The 16,534-nt window shown below is 40.0% G+C and overlaps 1 protein-coding gene across 5 annotated transcripts in view; it reads right to left on the reverse strand.

The window, feature by feature from the left end:
- Nucleotides 1-14,984, reverse strand: part of plekha7b (pleckstrin homology domain containing, family A member 7b) — a 75,340-nt gene extending 60,356 nt beyond the window's left edge. For all 5 annotated transcript variants that reach the window (XM_072380643.1, XM_072380642.1, XM_072380641.1 and 2 more), the window contains exons 1-3: nt 14,877-14,984; nt 14,697-14,773; nt 14,531-14,588 (exon numbers count right to left, since the gene is read on the reverse strand). In XM_072380643.1, coding sequence (XP_072236744.1) covers nt 14,531-14,588; nt 14,697-14,773; nt 14,877-14,959 — 218 coding nt within the window. In that variant the 5' untranslated portion in view covers nt 14,960-14,984. The remainder of the gene's footprint in view (nt 1-14,530; nt 14,589-14,696; nt 14,774-14,876) is intronic.
- Between the last annotated feature and the right edge of the window lie 1,550 nt (nt 14,985-16,534).

Genomic DNA, 16,534 nt, shown 5'->3' on the forward strand with positions numbered 1-16,534 from the left:
ATTAAACTGACAATACCTGCTCCCATACACATACATACATGACCATGGAGTCAATGCATCCAGCTGCTGCTGCCCTCATTCCCAGGGTTTCATCCTACGCTGCTCTTTCTCATCCATCTACAGCACACCCTCCTCCACATCTCTTTAATAAACCATAGGAGTCATGGCCCTCATACTGCAAGCAAAGACCTCGCCTGCACTGTGGAGATGATACCAGTCTGACAGATCGCTGAGTCTAATGACCACAAAATGGCCTTTTGAATTGTGCATAAGCCATCTCCTGCTGCAATTCATTCACTCCACCGAAAAACTAAATAATGAAAACAAATCTGAATATAAAACGGTGGCAAATAACTGCACAGAGATACAAAGTTATAATACAAAGGATAAGTATTAGAAAAAAACTCCATCATCTAATAAATAAGAATTTAAAGGAAACCCACGTTTCCCACTACTTAAATACAGTTATGAGGAAAACTTTGCAAGAAAGATAAAAAAACAACCTCCATAGAGTGGTGGGGATTAAAATATACAGAACATCTCTCATATAACAACTGTTTATATGAGAGAGACTGCTTTACAATGAGCTTCAACTGATATTCATGCTATGGATTTTGTTAAAGCCAAATACCAAAGCAACGCTGTGGGCAAACATTCTATGTCAAAGTCACATATCATGCATATATATATATATATATACATACATATCAAATATCGTGGAGGAGATGAATTGCTGGCTTTGCAGCTAAGATGCTGGTGGTCCAAGTGCTAACCTAAAACATTGTCTACATATACACCACCGCATCCATATTATCAGGCTTGCACTAAAATAATGTAAAAAAAAAAAAAATCAACAGAAAAGAGGTTCACAATAGTTCTTGGAGTTATCTGTATGTAATTTAATGAGCAAATAATTTGTAATTCATGTGGCAGCCCTACGTTTTTACCTCATCACACATCAGAAGGATTTATTTTACAGTTTATTTCACAGCATTTACTTTGCAGCCACTATTAAGATTTACAAAACTGGGTTACTTTGAAAATATATATGAAATCATCAAACACCCAAGCAGCATATACAGTGTTTTGACCACAACAAGTGGAGGAAAGTCACACGAGCACATGTACTGATAAAACACTTGTACTGACAACATGTTTAAATGGCAATGCGTATAAATAGCATGCTTTTTCTTAGACACTTTTTGGGCGTAATTCTAAGCTTTTGGTGTTTCACCAAATGCACAGGGTTAGGGTAAAAGTACAAACTACAAAAACTTGTGCTAACAACAGGCAACGTAGCTTTTATGAGAAAGTGTAAGCTCTATAGATGGAGCATGTTTGTGAGTGTGTGTGTGCGCATGCCCAAGCGTGTGTGATCTAATCAATTGATCAATACGTTTTTTTTAGTCCTACCACCCACACGTTTGATTGACTGATGTCTGCATTCTATCTGCCCAAAAAATGTTTTTTAAAAAAAACAGCAAAATAATAGGAAACAAGGGATATACTGGCAGAGGGAGGTTTCACTGCAAAGTAATACAGAAACATGGACTTTTACTGGGTCTTAACACATGACTGAAAGGGATTACTTTGGTAAAAGTCTAAATATTTTTTAGAAAAAATTTGCTCAATTCAGCTTTAAAGGATCTGAATATTTCTCCAACCACAAATGGTAATAATCATCCAAAACTAGGTAAATGACTATAAATTGAAAGGGAGAATGTCACTGTTGGATAATGAGGACTTTTTCTTTTGACAGTTCAGTTTTGTGGTCAATAGCAACCTTCTTTCACTTACATGAGGTCCTAAATGCAGGGTTTTCACTCCTGCAGAGCATTTCAACATTGTGCTATTGTTCTTTTGCATGAGATAAAGAAAATCTGAACACTAATCATACAATCAGTCGATACTACCCAATAAACTCTAATAAACTACTGAAAAGAATAATAATGTGATAGAAACATCAACTCATGCAAACCTTCATGCACAGAGTAAATATCTAACTATTTGCTCCTTTATTTACTTATTTTGAATCCAGAAATATTGTTGCAGAGTATTTAAACATTATACTATAACTATAATACATATAATACTCAAAAAATATATAAAACTCCTGTATAAGTAAACACATAGCATAGCTACAACAAAGATATTCAACTCTGAACACATACAGTTACAGGTCATATATGCTTTAAAAATACAGAATAACAAAAACAAATACAGCATTTTGTAAGATGAAACTTAACTAGCAAGCCTCTGTTTTAAAAATAGGCCAATTGTTTATGCTGTTTATCTAATTCATTACTATCTTCATTCCATAGTTATCAGAGTCATGCATATTCCCATTGTACCTCTGATGGAATTCTTTCTCTGTACACGTAATACTCACCAGTTAGTGAAAAGTAGAAAACATAAATCCAATTCTAAAGTCTGAAATGTGCAAATCTGTCCTGATCACGAAGACCAATAGTTAAGGAGTGTCCCCTTTCGACTCCCTTTAAGCATGAAAACACAACCTGCTAAACAAACCGTCAGCTGGATGGGTGTGCTAGAAAGGGCACAAAGAGGAGTGTCAGGGTTCTATCTGCTGTTTCAGCCTTCTTTCCCTACCCCTGATCACACAGTAACACTGTCAACCCTCACAAAACGGAGCTCTGCCTAGCTTCTCTGAGGAGGAATAAAATGTTATCAGTCAGCTTCCTCAATCCCAATGTTGAGGTGGATAACAGAGGACAAAGGAAGGGCCCAATCTGTAAAGCAATTCTGGAGTCAGTGGCTACTATAGATGTGCAGTTATCATCTCACTGTGTTGTCCAGCAAAGTGCTGACCTTGGTCTCTGACTGCAACCAGAGCCGTCAGTGTTACCCCGAGTCAACTTTATCAGATCCCATCCCAGTCAGCCAGAGAGAGGGAGGGAGGGATGACGGATGGAGAGAAAAGCTAAGTGGCGACAGGGGCTGCTGCGGGCCCAGTTCAATAATCCACAGACAGACATATAGATAAGAGCAGAGGGCTAGATGAGGGCGGCATAGGTCGATTCGATGGACAGCCAAGTCATCATTCGTACCTCACTCACCTGCTTTCACTGTTGTCATTCCTGCTGCCGTATAACATATTCTATTTGCCAGCAATGATAGCACCATCTCAATAAACTCAACACGATGCCTCTCAATCTATCCAGTTTGCACATCTATGATCAATCAAACCACAAAAAGAAAAAGGCTATGGAAATACAGCAGTGGTCTTGAGTTAACCGACTAAAGCTGCACAGAGCAACACTTACTTACTGACATTTATCCATTCAGTACTCAACTGATGCAACAAATACAGGAGAAGGTTGATCTGGCAATGAAATGAAATGATGAGTAAATGATAGAATACATCATATATATTGCTGAGTTAGAATTTGATCCTAAACTAAATATATCCTTTTTATCATGGCAGTTAATGTGTACAAGCATGTGTAGCAAGAAGAGTTGAAAAAGCATTTTATGCAGAAAGCGTTGTTTGTAGTTAGAAAAGGATTCTACCATGAAACTATCAAGCAAAGACTCAACAGCAATATCTAGTGGCCACATAAAGAAAAGCACTAGAACTCTTTCGTGCAGCTCTCCAGCAGGTCTAACTGAGCCAAACACAGATCACACGGATTCATCGTGGCTGTGTGCACAATTCCATCAGAAATTTGACAATTTAAAATGGGCCATGTTTCTTTATTTGTCAATATACAAGTTACACACGATAGCTGGAGGTGATATCTAATCCAAGTCATTTTAATTAATCATTAACAAAGGCTTAAAAAGGAATCAGGTTTTCAAAACTACTCGCTCATCTAGGCGCTGGAGCAAATTAAATTGGATTGCTTTGCAAAGAATAACCCAGCTGTGGGATCAATGTGTTCAGGAAATGCTGCAGAGAGAGAAACTGCCTTGACCACTACATCTGCTCTCACCTGCATTGGCCAGACAACTGTATCAATCCATCTTATTTACACTCGATATTCCATTAATGTGGAAAGCAGCGCTCAATGAAGCAATCAACAATGAGATACATTTTTCACAGCTCATGCCATCCATCTGCTGCTGAACATAAGCTCGTTGAAGTGTTGGGTTTTCTTAGCCCCTAAAATATCTTATATGAAAGATGTATCTTTGTTTTTTAGCTCGTAACATTTAGTGGGATTTACAGGCAGAAATGCTATGTTGTGCTATTAGCATAGCATAACATAGCATAAAAAAAGTGTTTTATTCCCTTTTAAAAAGCAGTTTATATAAAAAGATGGTCCTCTTCCTCCCAGCCACGCTAGCACTGCCACCTTCCTGAAGAAACCCCAAACAGATAAACCAAACACTGGCTCTAAAGCCGCCCTTTCGTGGTTTTCACAGCCGCAGGAGTTTCTCTTACACACTTGGAAGGGATCGGTGATGTGGGGAGTATTCTTTGTTGCAGTCTACAACTTGGCAGCTAGATATAACTTAATCCTACAAACTTGAACCATCTCTGTAGCGTCTGTAATGCTAACAGTGGGTAAATGAAATGCCATTAGGCGATATCTCAAACACTTGTTAAAGAAACATTGGTTCTTACTCATATTACCCCAAAGAAATTGAAATATTATAAACAAAAGACATATTTCTGTTTCTGTTCTCTCAGTGACGACATTAAATGGTTAAAGAGTTTATATGGAGTAAAACACAAAGCTCAACTTATTGGCAGAAATCTTGTAATCAGGCCCTTATGTTAAGCTGACAAATCTGCACAGATTTGTGGGCAGCTAAAGAAAATGTGCACGCCATGTGCAGGGCATTGTCCAATTTCCTGGAGCAGAGGAAATCAGCTCAGTAATATTCAGTCTTTTTGGTTTTTATGATTGTTCTCTAATTTCTACATATCTCATTGAAACCTAATGCTTTATTTCAGACAACCCTCTAGGGGTTTATTGAGAGAACGTAAAACTTTTATCTCTCAGTCTTTAAAGAAACTAGAACCATGAAATTTAAAAAAAAACGTGAGAGGTTAAACCTTTTATTGTCAGTTACTGACAGTTACTGGCCCTTAACCTGATCAATACTAAAATAGTTTGGCTTGAAAATGTTGATGTGACTTCAGGCTTGAGAGGTAAAACAGCACTGTTCTGTTACTCTTAGTCATAGTGGGAAGGATTTCACTCAGTTAAAGTGGTAAGTTAGACCGTACTCAGAAACATGAGCATCTCTTACTATAGCAAAGTTCATAGAAGACTGCAAACCCGTGGCCACATAAGAAATGAGTCGGCCAAAAACCAGTGTTGCAGCTCATTCTGGCTGGATATCACCACAGTTTGTCAGCAGTGAACTTCTCACCCCCATGTTTTCCATTAGAGGCAAAAATGTCAACCAGTTTCTGTCTGAAGACAATATATAGCATTTCTGCTATTAATGATTCATAAATGTCACTGTTTGTTTCTCTCTGTTTTGGTACTGGATGTGTATCGATCTTTGTTTTTTTTTTTAAACATCTTGTCCCATTGTAACCGTGTTGTTTTTGCTCTTGCTTTTTATTTTCACTCGCTGCCTGGCAGCCTCTTTGTGTACGACTTCTGGTTCTGGATTCAATTTTGGACCGTAATCTGTCTGGTGTCCTGTGTTTCCTCTGTATCCTTCCTCTTTAAGAATCTGTCAAATCTCTCAAAATCTTTTTTTTTTTTTTTTAGAAAAAGTGGCACAGTGATGCAGCAGTTCACACTGTTGCCTCACAGCAAACTTCCAGATTCACATCCACTGGTTGCCAGTTCTCCCTGATTCTCTGAGTTTTCCTATCACCCAAAGACATGCGGATTATGCTGAGAACGTTTTCATTGGTACAAATTTCTGTTTCTCAATGATTGATGGCAATCTGTTCAGGATGTAGCTTTCATCATGCCCAATGTCAGCTGGGATGAAGTATGCTGGGTAGATGTATTCATAGTGTAGAATGTTAAGAGGCTTAGCATCATATATACAGTATATTCCAGAAGCACAGAAAATATGACAAGGGCTCAAGCTACAGCTGATTTTAACTTTAACTTTTTTTATTCACTCAGCAGGTAGCTTCACCAAATCTTGAAATGAACACCAGATATTCACTTTATTTGTCATTTGGCACTAGGAGGGTAGTGAATATAAGGTTTAGCAGAGCCTGCAGAAGCCTGCCATACGAAAGAAGAAAAAAAAAGAAAAATTAGAACTGCGACCTGAGAAATTAAAGGAAAGAAATTATTGCACTCATCACAGCTGTGAAGACAACTTCATTCTTTCTTATTCTGTGTTGATTCAGCACAAATACAAAGATTTAAAAGGTACTTTAATCTATAGTAAATGTGTAATATCAAAACAATAATACCAACTGCCATCACTGACTGCTTTATTTTCATAGTGTTACGATATGAGGTTTCACATGATCATGTTTGTATGTCAGTTCTAGCAAATGCTCAGCTGCAGGTTCAAAATGGACATGAAAAGTCCACTTTTAGTTTTCTATCCTTTAATGCATGGGCATGCTTTCATTGAAAATCAATAGCATTACACTTTCCCGTGGCAGAGGTAAGAGGCCTTTAGATTGCTCACCAATTTTTAACTATGCGTGTAATCTTTTGCACATATCAAAAATGAGTAGTCCACAAAAAAGGGTTCTCTGATATGCTCTCTAGGTTGGGCAACATCCATCTTTCCCTGTAGTGGCAGCAAACAAATCACTTCTCTTCTCCCCTGTGAGGTGAGATGAGAGCAGTGTGGGACCTGCTTCTCTCTGCAGTGGCTCCAGTCGCACTCGGAATCTGACAGAATGCGGCATAAAGAACTGTCATCTGAATTAAACCGGCTGAAATGTAAACAAACTCTTTCCTTCCTGCAGAGAGGCAGCTGAAATGACTCAGGGTTTTCGGTTCTTTTTATAAAGTGACAAATGACAGCAAACAAAAAAGGAAATATGTATTTTTGCAAAAGTTGTCTCCATACAATTAAATGCAGATCTGATGTACATTACAACTTCACATCACCACCAGCCAAATCACAGTAATGTTGATGCGAACACTAGTTTTACACCAAGAAACAACTTAGATTTCACTAGGACAAACATATGAAACAGTTACCTTGTCTCAATCTGCCTCTCCTCTTTCTCCAAGCTGTGGAGCTGCAGCTCAACCTGCTCTGTCTCACAACCAGCCGCGTCAGTCTCCAGGCCAAGGGGCAGACAGCTGTAGCAGCAGGTCCCCATCCCGTCTCGTGCATCTCCCCTGCCTCGGTTCTGCTCTGCCTCCTGCTGCTCCAGCTCTGACTCCTCAAGCCCAACCTGCTCAAGCCCTCTGAAGAGTGAATGACTCATTCCACCTCATGTATATCATCACATATCAGCCTCGCATCTATTAATGTATTCATTCATTGCAGTTTCCTAGGTTAAATATTGCTGGTCCAAACCAGGCGTGATGGAGAGCTTCCTGTCTATTCTGCAGCACAAATGTCCACTGTGCCAGACCCTAAATCTACTCTTTGTTTTCACTGTCTTTTCAAGTCCGCTGCTTCAACCTCCAGCTCTCTCTGAAGGCCCGGACGGTACAGTACATTATTCATTGTTTAATTGTCATAAGTCATTCTGGACAAGACACTGACCACACAGCGCCGTTTGTAAGCCGCTCTGACCTCTGACAGTTCAAACCGCCTAATAAGCAAGAGAAGAGAGGTGCACAAACATTATTGCTGGAAACGACCGAGACATGATACAATACTGATCAATAAAAATAATCCACCAAAAGTACATAACTCCTCACATTCACTACTTGCTGATAGAAATGATGCATATTAACTGTCACTTTCCTGCACAGAGGTCTCCAACTGAGCCACCCCCTCATTTCTTTGTATACTGCCAGTAACCAAGGTCCTTTGATAAGTTGTCTGCTATGCATAGCCACAACACTGGTTTATTCATCGAGTAGGAGGACTTTTTTTCTTATAATGCTTTTCATAGGTCAAAGTGTGTCTTAACAGAAAAAAAACCCCACAATTGTCTAAAAAAATTATCAGACATGACGATCAGAGTGAAAATGAGTGAAAACAGAGGAAGGAAGGTAAAGAAAAACTTTCAAGATCCTCAGAAGAACCTTCACTCAAGACCCCTTTACAAGATTATGAGAATGGGAGCAAAGTATCAAGAAAAGGAGGGGTGGCTCAGGGCATGGGCACAGTACTGTACCTTCACGGGATAAATAATACATGCTGTGTCTGTTTGGAGGAAGCAATCCATTATGTCCCATGTAGCTTGTCTGTATGTGAAAGACAGAACTTAATATTAAGTTTCCTTAATAAAATGAAAAACATGAAAATGTTGTGATGACACAAAGACTGGCCTGGAAGCTACACATTACGTTGCCCTCTTCTGTATCCTGAAATGCATTAAGCCTGTTGACTCAGTACTGAAATTTTCACACACTGTGTGGTGCAGCGGCGGTGCAACAAGCAGAAAGTCAAATCGAAATGAGCCAACACAAGCCAAGGTGCTCAAAACCTTTAGGGCTTTGTTGCCGTAATAAACTGACCAGGGACCACATAATGTATAGGCCACATAAAATGCACAGCAGTGACGCCTAAATGAATGAATACATTCTCCAATCAGAAATCAAAAGCAACAAGGGTGAAAGTCAGTGCCACTTGAAAAAGCAGTTTCTGGAACGCATAATAGGAGCACACTGTTTTTTTGTGTGCCAAAGACACAGAGGAATCTGATTCATGAATATCCTCAGTGACAAGAACGGTGACATTTTTAGTGAGTATTTATTTTTTAGCTGATGGTCACGGTCAACAAATGGCCAGATGGAAGGTAAAGAAACTGTTACACATAAGCTCACAAACACAAAGACGTCTGCAGAAGTATAAATGTTGCAAATGATGACAAAATATAGAGACGGGATAAATATATCAAATCACTGGAAAGAAACTTTTGAGACTTAACTTGATGGAGACGATGAAGCAGACAATAGATATATATATATATATATATATATATATATATATAGCTAATAACTTCCTTACATGCTAATATCTAATGACAAAATTGAGCAAGTTAGTTGGGAAAAAAAGTTGAGAAAGTTCTGTCTGTCCAATAGAATTAAGAGCATGTCAAGACAATTCTATAGCTGTTATCAACACAGAATCTTACCATTATATAGGCAGCAGGTACCTGCTGTGCCTTCTGGCTCATTTTGTGAAAGGTCATGCTGAAGCATCACCAAAGGAGCCAACAAAATGGCGGGCCGTTATTTAACATTAGTGCGGTGAAAGAATGCTCAAATCATGATTTTTTCCACACCCAGCCAAACAGATCTGATTTGTAACCCTAACAGATACCTCTAACTTAACTATCAACCTGGAACCAAGTCGTTGTAAAGTGTAAGGAGCGAGTGAAACTGGAAGGAAGGAGGGAATGGATGAAAACAATTAGGTGAAGAAACCGTTGCATGTGTCTTGAGTCGATCTTGAGTCTCAGTTGAAAGTGATATGTGTGCTAGTACATTCCTCTTTACTCCTTACATGGCCAAAATGGAGGGGTACGGACGTGTGATAGGGCGAGGGGGAGCAAACGGGATTGGGCCGTAGTGTCTTATTCCATAAAATACTTGTGAGAATCCATGAGAATACTTGCTCCATCACTACGACTAGGTGACAACAGCCAGCTGATAGACAAAGCGGCCATCTATCAACCTAGAAGAATGAGAAGAATGTGCACTGATAAGACTTAAAGAAGGGCATGACAACAAAAAGACTGCTGGTCAGATAGAAGACTTGTACAAATGCCCTATATAAATATGTTATTAACATTTGGGCACTGAACCACACAAGGTCAGAGGGCCGTTGGCGCTTTGGGAGCCTATTAATTGAAACATCTGTGACAATAAGCAGCATGAGCCACATGACATAAGCAGTGTCACCAACACCACCATATCAGCACAGCTCATACACAGAGACTCAATGAACTTTTCCCATGTTTCTGCCACACTATTACGCCTCAGTTTTGCTGATGGAAATGCTTTCTGCTTATCTAGTCTGCTGCTTGCGGCAACTTCATTTCATTGGTATTCAGTGGTGTATTTTCAATCTTTCTTCCAACGCAGTCCGTTTTGCAAACATGGTACATTACCTCGTAATTCCAACAATGCAATTTTACTATTATGTCCATTAATTACATTGTAAAGCATTAAAAAAAAGCTTATGGTCACATTCTTCCTCTCAGTATTGATCATTTCTGAAGGGATGTAAAGTTCGATATGCCAGTGGAGAGTTTCCACTGCTTCTTCCTCTCTTTAAGGAAAATAAAACACACTTGCCTGCCTTCCTGCCTCTTTGCAAAGGGAAGGAGGACCATTTGGGAAAACGCTTTAAAAGTGATGGCTGTCAAGCAAAAAGTCTTAAATCTACTTTCCTAAAGTTGCCTTGTGCCCAAATGATTCTGCAGAAACACGGAAGAAGTTTTGACTCGATTTTAAAGTTGAAAACTTGACACCAATTGTCGGAGGTACGATTTGACGGTTAAACGTGTACTTGCTGCATTTTCTTCACACAACATTAAGACACTTCAGTAGTTAAACATAATATAGTTTCTATTTTCTAATATAATATCATAAATGCTTATATAATGTTGGATTAAATTTGTAGGCAAAACAGAATTTCCATTTCCAACCTCGGAGGTAATTTCGCCCCCGTCACATTTGGCAACCATGTTATGGACTCAGCAGTGAGGTATGAAATTGATGTGTTTGCAGAAAAAGAAAGCTTCATTAAGACAGCCTTAGGGTAACTGGCCTGGAGGGATACCACACTTCTTTTCTATGCCATCTTAAAGAGCCTTGCTTCAAAACATCTCATGGCTAATTAACTCACTCTGTCCTGGTCAAAACTGTCAGCTATTTCAAAAAAATAAAAAAATGTAAGCACAATCCGAATACATAATAAGCTGTGGGACAGAGGGATGATAAATAGTCAATAAAAGTCTCGGTCAACAATAAAATATTGACAGCACTTTTGCATCTGGAAAGCCGATGAATTTGAGACGGAGGCTCCTTTTCTGGTGCGAAAGCAGTGCGAGTTTCACTGTGGATATCAAACACTTCTTGCTGGACTTTGCCACATCACTGTGAGCCCATTCAACAATGTGAACTGTGTGCTAAACAGGACACCATTGTACCTAAGTGGGGTCGTTTTTTTTTGTTTTTTTTTTTCCCTTGGGGAGCTATTGAATTGCACATTTCCTACACTTGGTGAGAGCCAGTGATGTGCTGGAAATAAACCTAAATGAACCTCGTTTCCACAGCATTTTACTTGGAAGCTATTCGAAAGAAGATTAAATTTAAACTAGTTCATTATTTAGTTTGCCCTTTAAACTCTAAATCACAACAGTTAAGGAAGATTTGAAAAAAAAAAAATGAATATCTACTGGCCGCTTATAGTTTTAGGCTTAATTTAGTAGTCGTGCTTTGCAGATCTCTTTTATCTCTGAACTGTCATCCGTTTTTCCTCCCCTTTCGCTTGAATTTACTGATCCAGACCAATGAAAAGTAAAGACCTCAAAAGAGAGACCTGCAGCACAGACCTCTTTCATCTGCAGTATCATCTTCAGGGATTGGAATGGGATCATTTTGGAAAATGATTTTCAAATTGGGTCACTTCCTTCGAGGTCTGCCAGAACTAAGACAGTCAAACACACCATCTCCACCTGCTGCCACACACGACACCTTATTTCTCCTTTCCCACAGTTCAGCCAATCGAGATATTAGCGTCACTGTATTAAAGGACTGCAAATGTGGACTTAAACCCCCACACTTTCTGTAAATCAAACATTTGATCGGTTATGCTCTGCGGACAGCAGGCTGACCTACAGTGAGGTGTAAGTAAACGTGAGTTTTGCCACAGCCACAGTGCCTGCACAATGCCTCCTTTGTACTTCAGCTCAGCTAAATTCCACCATCAACACACCACCAAATCCACCAACTGTTGTCACGGCAGCACCATGTGGACTTCAGTGCTGGAGCTTGTTATTGTATACCTCCTGGACAACTAGAGAAGCAGGACAGACAACATGCCCATATCACACAACTTACTGGTTTGTTCTGACCATCTGGTCCGATTCAAGAAGCCTGATATAAGGTCAAGAGGTTTTAGTGAGATAAACTCACAAAAGAAACAATCGGAATTTCTGCCAAACGCAAACTCACTCATATGTTGTGCAAAAGGTTGTTACTGTAACATTGATAAAACACATTCAGTGCTGAATAGCTGCCAGTTTTCAAATACAACCATAAAACTTGTAATATTTCACATGTCTGAATAAGGGACAATGTCCAATGTACTCCTGCCCCTTTCCAATGCTTGGATTAATAAAAAAAAAATGGGATTTTTAAGAGGCAATGCCTTAGGCTAGAGCCATCTCCATTGTAATTCAGCAGCATTTGCCAAATAATATTAGGAATTAAAACTGATCTTGGTATTAATAACAAGAGCATATATTGTGCCAAAACAAGACATTCCTGCAGAGTTGGCTGTTTTTAAACCTCTGATCCGTCAAACTAACACAGGTTTTTAAGAACAAGGCAGTAATAAATTAACAAGTGCTTCAATGCCGGAGTAAAAACCAAGGTAAGCTGGACTAAAGGGACTAAAAGACTGCAACCAGCACTTGTTTTTTTATTGTCAGTTATTTTTGGCATTGATTGAAAAAAAATAAATGTCTGTTAAAAGTTCTCAAAGAACTATTTAACTCTTGTTAGCTATTGGCTTTTGACAAATATGCGACATTAGCACTTAAAACTACGGTCATGAAAATTTGTTTCTGAATGATTAGCTTCGGACAAAAAGCGGCAAAGTCTTTGTTAGCCGTAAATCAACATAAAGTCTTCCACGACGAAACAATGTTAGTGCACTATCGCCAAAGAAAACGTACCATATTTTCTATAAAAATGATCAATTTCTTGCACCTGGCAAGAAAGCTTGGGAAAATAGGGTGTCAACTGGTGTTCTACCTAAGATGCAAGGTACAAGGGAAGCAGTCCTGGCTGCTACATGCATACATCCCCACTGTCTGACTCCATGACATTATCCCTCGAAAACAAAGAGACAAGTGAGGAACAGGAGCAAAACAGGATCCCTCTAGTGTGCCAAATGGGCAACAAGTAGCCATCTTATTTCAAAGCCTTGACATTTAGGATGCTGTATATCACAAAACTTCACACTCGCTTTGTTTTCTCTGTGGCCAGAGAAAAAAGTGAGTGACCAGGAAAAACACAAAGACTGCCTTTCTTCTACTTGCAATGGGTGTCAGCAACAGAGAAATTTGTTATATGGAACCATATTGTGTGCTTTTAAAGCCTATTTTTAAAGCATCTTTAGATGCTTGGTGCCTTACATAGTTTTGCACTAATTGCTGGGAGTGAAAGCCACTGCTACAATCAAAGAAGTTCCAACATTGTGCATTCAGAGCTAAAAACTGGCGTCCGTATACCACAAAGCAAATGCTTCTCATCAGTGGCTGTCAACCTCCGAAAGACTGCACCTTTGTGGGTAGAAAACTCAACATACAGACCCTCTGTCTGGAACAAATGGGGCAAACTAAAAGGGGCACGACAGGACTTAGACATTAAACAAGCTATGGTGGGCGGGAGTCTTGGTAATTGACAATGATCCAGAGAAAGTGCTGATGTCTTTACTCAGTTGTAGAGTAGGCTTTCCCTTTGTTATTGTTAGCATGAACTTATCTGATTGGCTTCAGCATGATTTCATAGCTGTACCTGATTTCCATCAGTAACTGCCCCATACACCAGAAGCCAAAAATGTATAGCATAATGTGATGCAGAAGGGAGGGCAAATACATCAGACTCAGCCTCTATGTAAACAAATCAAATGTGTCTATATAGTAATGACGGGGTGGTCCCTTTCGGTTATTTTCAACAGGAGTCATTCGTAAGAGGAAAGAGGAGAGTGAGAATCTGACCAGTAGGGGAGAAAAAAAATCCACAGTGCTGCATGTGACTTTGAAAATTCTGTCCTCTCTGCTTCAATAATGCAATCATGCCATACGTCTCTGTCACCACATGGTCACACCCCTCTTCTGCAAGCCTTAGCTCTCCCTCTCATTCACTGCCACACATGCACTGAGGCTGCACACCTATCTAATGGAGAGAGTAGAGGTCCTGCATGGAGGATGTGAGGAGAATTTTAATAGCTTTCTTCCTGTCCTGCAAGGCTCTGCAACTTCCCATTCCCAGTGCTGGCAGCGTTAATTGGTTTCACCTATCCAATGGGATCACTATCCATATGCCGTGTGTGTGTTTCTGTCACGTGCCTCTATAGATAAACAAGTGCGTTTACAAAACACATACATGTAACCGCATGTTTCCAAACATGTCAGACACGAGGGAAAGTAAGGGGCAGGGGACCATTGCACATAAAGCACCCCCACACCGAACAATCGGCAACATTGGGATGATTTGTTCCAAGATCAGACAACGCAAAACATGCGATCCGCACTCACTTGATGAAGTAACTGGCTCCTTCTTCCGTGAAGCCCTCTTCCCATCCTCTGGGCAAATCTATAACACGGACACAGTGCAGAGTGAACGACCCGCCACAGACAGAAAACACACTGCAGCAACAATGTCCCTCCGGTATCCCGTAAATCAGATAGTTTGGTCGCGTACCTGATCGAATCATGTGTCCCGAGTTAACAGGTTCACCACTGCGTGGATGTAGCCAAGTAGTGCTACGAGTTTTATCACTGCAAGAAAGACACCTGTTACTTATAAAACAACAAAAAGAGACATTCGCAGCACGTTAACAATGTCCCGTAAAGCAACGGCGAAGATTTGATAGTCCCTCACTTAATAAAGAAGACCCGTCCATCTCTACAAACTCCGTACGACCAGTGCTCAGGTAGGGCGTCCCGTCCGAGAGGTGCCGCCATGATCCCTCTTCTCCGGCTCGGCTAGTTAACCCCTCTCTCCGCGCTCCGCAGACTTTTTCCAGCGAGCCCAGATAATACCGCCGCTAGGGCAGCGTGGTTTTTAAAGGGGAAGAATACCAAAGTGAGCAAAAGGCTCCCTGCAAGACTCTCCCTGGGCAGCCGCTTCACACAAGTTGTAGGTTGTTAGATGATTAAAACAACATGCAGACCTCCACAGCAGAATAACAACCTAAAGCAAGTGCAGAAAACTACGCTTAAGCTATTTTACCAGAAAGGCTGTGGTACAAAGGGACTGGATTAAAGCATTGGACTGTAGGATTGGAACACGGCAAAAAACAAAGTATTTGTCATATAAAAGAAGTTAGGGAAACTATTAATAATTCTAAATATCATGTTTATATTTCTGTTCTGCATCCACAGAAAATAAGTAATTGAAACAACATTGCAGTTCAAGTAAATCACATTTATAGATTTCCATAAAAACACGTGTAAAGTATTTTCCAGTAGTTGGTTAAAACACATTGACAGACTGAGAACAATGTTGTAGGCCTACTGAATTGTGGGGTTGGTTTTACATGAATGATCTGTGCAGGATTTTAGGGCAGGTCTTCAGTGTTGGCTCCATTACAAAGTGAGTAGGGATATAAGGCAAGCAAAAGTCAACTTTCCCCCTGACATTCCCTTGCCCTCATAGTAGGCAATCCTTCCATGTAGCTGTTTATCTGACAGACAGCTAGCTTACTGCCTTCATCAAGGAAAGTAGCAGAACTTGGGCTGCTGATTTGAATTGGTGAGGTATGATAAGATGATGAAGAACTGGATTCATTTTGTGAAAAGAAATGTTCAAACACAGAACCTCACACGTTGGAGTAGATACACAGCAGCTGGAAGAATCCGATTTATGCTCAGCAGATTGAAGGGCCGATTCAACAGTCTCGTAAATTGTACTTATACTAATACTTGTACTTATACTTAGTGGAATAACGCTTACCATGTGCGACTATACATATTCGATTCATTTAATGAATTTGAAATACAGCACTCCAGATGTCTGAGGGGTGACACACTAGCTCAGAAAATTTGCCTTGCCTTGCCTTGGATTTAAGGGCAGAGAAAACAGGCTCATACAACAGTTGTTACGGGACATTTACTTTGTGGACTAACATACTCCATGCATGACTGACACATTGTGGATTCATTTTGTGAAGTGCTAAAACTGCACAGCAGAGGTTGGAGAGGTATGTACCATTAGAAGTAGTTACCATGGTCAGTAGATGCTTTGTTGTCTGATTTTGTGCAGGGCTGCAGCAATAGAGAGTTGAGGATGATCACCATTACCGACCTAATTTCTCACAAGGCACTCACATGGACACACCATCACAGCCAAATTTGCTCTCTCCCTCTGGATCAAGCATTGTAAGATGGACAGTTTAGGAATGTTGGCAACTTAGTCAACAGCTGGAATGAAACTGAAATATTATATATGCATCGTGCGCCTGTGACTTCACATCTCAGTGTTTTGGTACGCTCAGTATTGTTTTTCATTTGGGCTGGTCTGAGATCTGTCAGTCAGCT

Source organism: Leuresthes tenuis, unplaced genomic scaffold, assembly GCF_036924035.1.
Source record: "Leuresthes tenuis unplaced genomic scaffold, fLeuTen1.0.hap1 SCAF_2, whole genome shotgun sequence".
In the NCBI taxonomy this organism is placed as follows: domain Eukaryota; kingdom Metazoa; phylum Chordata; class Actinopteri; order Atheriniformes; family Atherinopsidae; genus Leuresthes; species Leuresthes tenuis.